Genomic DNA, 8,442 nt, shown 5'->3' on the forward strand with positions numbered 1-8,442 from the left:
GAAATCACTTTTTGATGAAGAATCTCATTCCGGGTTTGAGGGGTGAAAAAATGAATGTACTCGGCGGATGCGTGTCTTCCGCACTTGTCCTCCCCCGTGGTTCCAGTTCATAACTGTCACCCATGCTTTTTGTAGGGGAATCTCCCTTTTTTCGCACTTTCCGGAAGTGAGCTTCATGCTTCCTGATAATTTATTTAAGACATAATTACTTTCTAGCCTCATTATCGTATTTCTTTCTCGTTCTAACATTTCCTCTGGCTTTGTGAAGACTTTGCTTTAAAGATGAGAGGTAGATAGCTAATTTCTGATTCAGTCAGGTTGAAAATTACTTTCCAATGAAAAGGACTGGCAGAGTCAGATGGTCTCCGGTGGAACTTCAAGGAAGAGGACAACTCATTTGCATGCTAATTAGGTTGGTAGAGCACCAGCTGTCAAGTGGTAATACTTTCCGGTTCAACTGAGAAAATTGTTTAATTATGAAACACCCCCACAGGATGCAGCAGTGGCAATAATCAGAGTTCGACTTCACAAGTCATGAATACAACTTCAACCTTTTGTTACAGACATATGTACAACATATATTACTCTGACAAATTTAGCAACTAAGAAATGATCATTCACTACCATTTCTTCTTCTGGGGCTTCTTTTTGATTTGTACAATCACTGGCACTGTCTTGGTGATGTACACTGGTTTGTTGATGTATACTGGAACTTTCTTCTCCACATGAACTGCGTATGGTTTTGGCACTTCGACGTATTCCTTCTTGACAACTGGGACCTTCACCGGGTATGGAACTGGGCGGTCAATGTGAACTGGGACCTTTTTCTCGATGTAAACTGGTACTTTCTTCTCTACGACGAATGGAACCTTCTTCTCGACATGCACTGGGTATGGGACCTTCACTTCATAGGGCACTTTCTTTATGACTTCGACTGGGTATGGAACTGGGACATGCTTGGTGACAGTTTTTACTTTTGGCTTAGGTTCCCATTGATCCTCATCCCAGCTGCCACGTTTTTCTCTTCTGGAGGAACCGTCGACTGCCGCGCAGGAAGCAATGGCCAACGCCATGGACAACACAACGAACGCCTGGAAGGAAAACAAATGGAATCGAATGAATCTCACTGGTGAGCTGCAACATACGTTATTTTTTAAATATCTTTACCTTCATGTTTGTGATGCCGTAACTAATCGAACAGTGCCTCAGTAATTTTCTAGCTGATCTCAGCTGCTGTGATGGTAGTCGATGAATGATCTCCTGCCGTTCGGCAGGCGTGATTTTTATATTGATGCACCAAAAAGCTACAGTGAGTTGAAATGAAGCGAAAAAATTTCGTAAGCATATCTGCGCTGCGTAAACATCTATGCGACTATTCAGATCATGTTGGGTGGATCGTATGGGTGGAGTAATGCAAAGCGAATTTTACCAATCGGTGGTAAACAAACTGTTTTCATTAGATGGAGGTCGCCTCTCAGCGTGATCTTCGAAACGGTGATGAAAATGCCATTGGTTGAAGTTTGTATACTTATCGATGTTTCCATAGTTGTTATGATGCAGCAATTACTCCATGTTGGGAAATATGTTTCAGATAGGTCCGGTGGTTGGTTCTGAGCTTGTGTTCTGAGGCTTCACTTTTCAAATTTCAAAAGTGACTGAAAAGTAATTTTGAAACTCTTGCGTAGACAATCGTTCATACAAATATTTATACAGTGTCTGTTCGATTTCGGCAACACATATGCAGTGTCTTTAATTTACTTGTGTTCTGCAGTTTAAAATCTTAAATCGTGTTAAGAATCTTTCTTAGACTGTCTGGATAATCATACTGTTATGAGATGGATAATAACTAGGTAGGTCATGACTTTTCTTACACATCAGGCATAACATTTGATAAAGGCACAAAAGCATTTGTAAACAAACTTTCTAAGGCCATTTGCACGCTAATTAAAGTACGCCCACGCAAACCAATACCACTTGTGGAAAGGTGATAGTTGCCCTTGTCCGATGATGTTGTTGGTTTGCGTGGGCGCACTTTGGTTTGCGTGTAAAGGGCCTTAGAAAGTTTGTTTACAAATGCTTTTGTGCCATTATCAAATGTTATGCCTGACATTTCCTGTCAGTTGGTGAAAGGTCATTTTTGGATTCAGCTGCTGCACGGGTAAGTTGAACAATAATTAGCTGCGCCGTGGGTGATTTGCCCATAGCTAATATCGGCGGATTTTCACATTTCTGGCGATCCTGCCAGGAGACGAACCTGGAATCTTGGAGACCACCGATAGGTAATAAAGGGCAAATCACCCACTTGCAAGGAAAATTGGAAATTTGAACGTGACCGGGACGGCCGTTCTGAGAAAACGAGTGAGGACGGATTTTCACAGGTGTGACGCCGGTAAAGCCCAGCAAAATTAAGAAATCGGAAAAGAAACGGATTGGTCAGGCACAGACAAGGATGCAAAAATGAAAACACTAGCTTCTCGGATATTTGCATCCTCTATCCCCAGATTCCGGTCCAGTATCTGTGGGATTCGATCGAGAATTGCAATGGGCACGGTGATTGGACAGCAAATCTGTTGCTGACATACGAATTCGAGACAGCGGATAATTTGGAAGTCGGTGCGGTTGGCGGCCTACTCGCGTTTGAATATGATTGCCATGAAACAATGGTAGGGTAGAGAACTACTTCGGCCTAATCGCTCATTTTGAGCCTAGAGAGCAGAAAACTTCAAATAAATCCATGATTTCAGAGTTAATAAGTCAAGTATGCGTTTGGTACGATACTTTAGTTAATAAGCTACCGAACGACGTCAATGAGAACGCGTGATATGAAGGTTTGAACCCATTATTCCCAAAAACAAAAGAAGCGCTCCGACCGAATCAATTTTTATCTCCATCCGATAGGCCGAAGTGAATTCATTGGCGTTTCAGTTGCGTTTCAATGCGTTAGGCCGAGTTTAGAATCCGTAGGCCGAATTTGGCGTCAAGAAGCAGTGTTAGACTTTTGACAATATCTCAACGATTGGTTTCTCTTTATCAAATCTTACGGTACGTACGGAAGGGTAAATAAATTTGGAAGCCATCAGTAATAATAACATTCCGTTTGGTGCTAAACTGTGCTAGATTAAGAAAGACTTAGTGCGGGTTGTGCTTAATAGGCCGGAAATGGGGTAGTTAACCCTATCGCAAGTGCCCTCCGGTGATCCCTCCGGTAGTGGTGATGGTGGAGGGGGGGTTACGAAATCGATCAGTCTACCGTCAGCTCGAAATCACCCCGGAACACAACGAAAAGAAAAGACAAAGCGGAAGATTTGCAAAACGATCCCGAAGTGCTGGAAGTGACGTTGGGAATTAATCTCAAAAGCCAGCTACACGCCACTTTCAAGGATAAGCATGGCTCGGGTGCCATCTTCTTAGACGAACTAACCAATGAACGAACAAAGGTTTTCATGGCTACCGAAATGGCAGAACAGTTGTATTTGACGTTCTTGGATTCCATGTACAGCTGCAGGGAGAAAGCAAGATTATATGAAAAAAGATGCTCGATTGGCATAGCAAATGGAAGCGAAGGAAAAGTATCCCGTTTTGTTCAAAAAGACCATCGAGGATTCCCCCAACCTGAACGACATTATGGAAATGGAGTACGCCCTAACGGCGTACCGAAGCGAAATCAACGGCTGGGCTAAGCAAGCTCCGCAAGATCTGGCCTCGCATATGACTCGTCAAAAGCTAGCCGAAATGTATCCTGTTATTGACGAGGAAGTCCTGGCAGAAATCCTACATGCCTACAAATTCAGCGACACTATAACCGTCCTAAACAATTCTATTCCGGAAGAGCTGAAAAACCAAATCGCCCGCGAACGGGAAGCCCTTATGAAGCGACCAGAAGCTGAAAAACAGAAACCACTTCCTTCGTGCTCAATGTCGCTGCCTCCAACGGTCGAGCAGGTACCGTCATTCAGTGAAGACGACATCAATCTTCACCTCAAAACGGCCGAAGAATGCCGCAATATGTCCCAGGACCACCAGGAACTGAAAAACGCATGCCACGAGAAGGCACGGAATGCCATTCAGCGGGGCATGGCCGGTGTGGCCGAGTACTATATCCAGGTTGCCCGGCTTCATCGAACCAAAATCGATATGTACAGCAGTAAGGCCTCGAATGCCATCATGGAGGTGCACAAGCTGACGCTGAACAATGTGGACGTGTTGGATTTGCACTATCTACACTCGGAAGAAGCACTGCAGTGTTCAGAGATTTTCCTAACAGAGCACGCCAGAAAGCTGACCCACACGAAACGAAAATCAATTATTTTATTCATGTGTTTCACTTATACATTTTTGCCAAAGCATCAGCCTTATACATTCCATAAGACAAACCACATAGGTCCTACAATAATGCATTAAAGGTATGTGTGACCGCTTATACATTTCATTTGACACATGAGCTTCATTAACTTTTTGCAAGGCGTCTGCTTATTAGTTGACTTATACATTTTATGAATAATCAGCAATAGAAATTTGCCAAAAGGTATAAGGAGATTTCTATCCGTGCACCGGACGCAGCAGTTCAAAGAACTGTTCATCATTACAGCACGCGAGTTGCACTCGGCGGATGGCATACCGATCATCAAGCACCAAATGAAGGCTATACTGCGGGACCTGGGATTACGATAACAGAAAGCGATGGATCAAGATTCAGTAATTAATTATCATAAATTATTGTTTAAAAATACTTTTTATAACTTTTATACCAAAGGAGAGGGAAGATATGAGATGGATAATAACTAGGTAGGTCATGACATATCTGACACATTTCCTGTCAGTTGGTGAAAGGACATTTTTGGATTCAGCTGCTGCACGGGTAAGTTGAACAATAATTAGCTGCGCCGTGGATGATTTGCCCATGACTAATATCGGTGGATTTTCACAACTGTTACTGTTCATAGGTTTTATGATTTTCTATGTCGAGCTTTTCTATTGGTCAGTAATTTCTGTCTACTCGGGATACGCTTCTAGTACGTCCAATCTCGTCTGGTAGCTATTCGGTATTGAATATTATTAAACAGAAATCGATAAACCAAAAACACACCAAGCTGTTGTATGACAGCGTTAAAACAAGTGAACGGTAATTAATTATGTTGCTTTTTTTATTTGTTCACTTAAAGTTTCCCTCCATTCATGAGATGCGGAAAAAGGAAAGCGACTGTCTCAATGAAACAGGAGGAAAAAGTTTTCTTGCTATTACATTTGAGAACGAGAAAGGATAAGCCCTTCCTCTGTTGGTCTAAAACGTGGTTGGCTTGCCATCAACGGGTTAGTGCCGGATAAAAGTTAAACCATTCAAGTGCCGTTTGGGTGCACCAAATGAACTGGAAAAGTCGACAGAATGAAAAGTTAAAAGACATAAATAACCCTGCCCGGAAGTAACGAGAAGTCGAAATGGAGCTAGAGGCATTCATTAAATGAGATATGCTGGACGTGAAATGGTGGAAAATTCAACTGATTTGTTACGAAAATTTTAAGTTTATCCACAATTTTGACGCGGTCTTCATGCACAAATATTTATTTTCAATAACCTAAATTTTCATGTTTTTCTTCAAGGACCGCTGCTTTCTCCAGAAATATTGTTTCATTCTGTTTGCCAAAAGCAAAACTGTTGCACTTTGAGGGGGGAAACAATTTGGCATTAGTGACGTTAATATTATATGAGAGATTTGTTTATTGCTATTGACCAGGGGGCAACGGGGAGGGATGTTATTGCTTCGCAGTCATGGGGACAATTCCCCGGAGGTTGTTTCTTTGCGTTGCATTTTGTTTTTCTTGGGGATTTGCGAGATTTCTCTCTACGCTTTCTTCATCTTCATGCTCAATACGAAGGGGGGAGTCCATGGTAACGGGATTGTACGTGCCCTTTTATCCTTTGCATTCACTTGGGTTGGACTTATATATTTATTCAGTTAGTTTTGGATCTTTCAATGGATTTCTTTCTTTATTGTGTGGACAGGGATTGTTATGATTGAACTGTGAAACATAATCTGGCACAATGCAGGAACTGTGTTTTGACTCTTGCTGTTTGGGCATATTTTCTATATTCAATTTATTGGATGCCAAAATCAGCTTAACCTTACACTCAACAGAATGATTGACGGCTAAACCGAAATCATAACCATTAACATAATTCTTGTGAAAAATGGTTCACCTGGAATCAGGTCCGTTTTAACATTCTTGGAAACTAGTTTTTATTGTGGGCCCCCTAGGATTTCTTCTCAATTTTCATATTCTAGCAAAAATGATATAGCAATTCTTGCGACAAACCTTATTCGTAACAAATTTTATTCTAACCTGCTTCAATTCAAACATACATTTAATCTAACTAAACTAAAGCTGTTTATGACTCCTCATGCTTGCGAACATGTTGTTTATAGAAGTGTTGATATCAATTTTCTTCAATTTATCTTACTCAATAATCGTGATCAGTAACTTATTAAGTCTAGTTTATAGCGGTGCCGGTGGTGTAGTGGTAAGCGTGATTACCTCTCACCCCAGCAGGCCTGGGTTCAATCCCAGTCGGCGCCGTCGGGATGTTCTGAGGCATAACATCTCTGATCACGCCTTCCTTCGGAAAGGAAGTAAAGCCGTTGGTCCCCGGTTCATGAGTTGATGGGTCGATAGGTAGGGTCCAGGTCTGGGAGCTGCCTCCCTGGCGTCGGTAGCATTGGTGCTCAGCACGGAAAACAAGATCGACGAAAAACAAATCAAGAAAAGAAAAAGTCTAGCTTATAGCATCCTGTAGATTATTCCCATATTTGGAAAAACTGATTTCTTCACTAGCAATTTTGGATTTATCGTAGCCTTATAACCCATGTTTGGTACTTATAGAATATAATAAAACCTTAATAAAAACATACAATGCTACTTGCTATCAATCCATTTGTCGATAATTAGTTTGTACAGTGAATTTAGACTAATTTAATAATTGTCATCCTTTTCAACATAATGTTTAAGCTGTGGACATTCTCAAATCAATTTCTTTACCTTCATGGTCAATTTTCATCATATTGGACTCTTCATTGGATTTTATTAATTTGTTATGACATTTTTCGTTTGACAACTAGTTTTCGATACTCCTCCGCTGACTCGAAATTATTCCCCCTTATTTTATATTAAACCTACCTTATTATATCTAATCTAATATAACACCATCCCAGCCAGTTCTTGAAAGCATCCTGGAAAATGATATATATTCCTACATCAGTTTTCTTGTCTATTTGATATATGTTTCACATCGAAGATGCGTAACACATATCAATACGACCAGGCCTACTGTGCAGCATTTAAGGGGCAAGATGATTCAGGAAACATCGGCCCTGTTTAAATCGAAGAAGATTTAAACACGATGCTTCAGAATCCAATACATGGATGAACTGTGGACATCTAGTACCGTACGTTTCGATTTTGGTAATTATATAATTGGTTGGTCGTTGGAAGCATCAAAGCTAGAAAGGTTAAGTGATGCTCCATTTTCTTCTGACGGTTGGGGCATGAGCACTTACTCTTGTGACTTATGGATATAGCGCCATTACTCGCTTTCTAAAAAGAGAAGAGGGAAAGGAAAAGGAGAAAGACAAAGGGAAAAGGATTATGTGAAATCTATGAACACAAAAATATTTTTGATTTGAAATATACAATATAGAAATGCATAACGGCGGTGGTCACTACCCGAGTCTTGTCACTATTATCAAGTCATAAAAAGTAACAAGGACTAAAATGTGAATGTGATGAAATGTGATAACTGAAAAATATGAATAACGAGAAGTCTACCGTGTTTAAACAATTTCGTAAATACGGTTCTCGCGAATACTTTGAGCGGTATACGAAGCTAGAGGAAAAGTTTAAGAGCTTGGTCAGGGCCAAAAAACGCGGTTACTGTCGTCGGTTCGTCGATGGGCTATCGTGAGAGACTTCCATGCAAACGCTCTGGAATGTCGACAGGAGAATGCGTAACGCGGCATCGTCGGTCAACGAGGACAAGGAGTACTCTAACAAGTGGATTTTCGACTTCGCGCGTAAGGTTTGTCCCGATTCGGTTCCGGTTCGATGCAACACTTGCGATGCGCCGCTGGAAAAGGATGACATGGACTCCCCGTTTTCGATGGTAGAATTCTCAATTGCTCTTCTTTCATGCAATAACTCGGCTTCGGATGGATCGAATCAAGTTCAACCTGCTCAAGAACCTCCCAGACGTCACAAAAAGGCGATTGTTGAACTTGTTCAATCGATTCCTTGAGCTCAACGTTGTTCCGGATGATTGGAGACAAGTGAGAGTTATCGCCATCCAGAAGCCCAGTAAACCCGCGTCGGATCATAATTCGTACCGTCCCATCGCGATGCTGTCGTGTATTCGGAAGCTGTTAGAAAAAATGATTCTTCTTCGTCTGGACAAGT

General features: G+C 41.4%; 1 protein-coding gene and 1 pseudogene across 1 annotated transcript; one reads left to right on the top strand and one right to left on the bottom strand.

The window, feature by feature from the left end:
* Positions 1-620: 620 nt before the first annotated feature.
* Positions 621-1,188, bottom strand: LOC135714747 (uncharacterized). Its single transcript, XM_065238118.1, has 2 exons — positions 1,168-1,188; positions 621-1,091 (listed from the first exon to the last, which is right to left on the bottom strand). Exons 1-2 carry the CDS (start codon positions 1,171-1,173, stop codon positions 621-623), a joined length of 477 nt encoding a protein of 158 aa, XP_065094190.1. The 5' UTR covers positions 1,174-1,188.
* A 911-nt stretch (positions 1,189-2,099) lies between these two features.
* Positions 2,100-4,671, top strand: LOC135714534 (uncharacterized; annotated as a pseudogene).
* The last annotated feature ends 3,771 nt before the right edge of the window (positions 4,672-8,442 follow it).

This window comes from Ochlerotatus camptorhynchus, unplaced genomic scaffold, assembly GCF_037179485.1.
Source record: "Ochlerotatus camptorhynchus isolate MF236.1 unplaced genomic scaffold, CSIRO-AGI_Acam_v1.1 ptg000045l, whole genome shotgun sequence".
In the NCBI taxonomy this organism is placed as follows: domain Eukaryota; kingdom Metazoa; phylum Arthropoda; class Insecta; order Diptera; family Culicidae; genus Ochlerotatus; species Ochlerotatus camptorhynchus.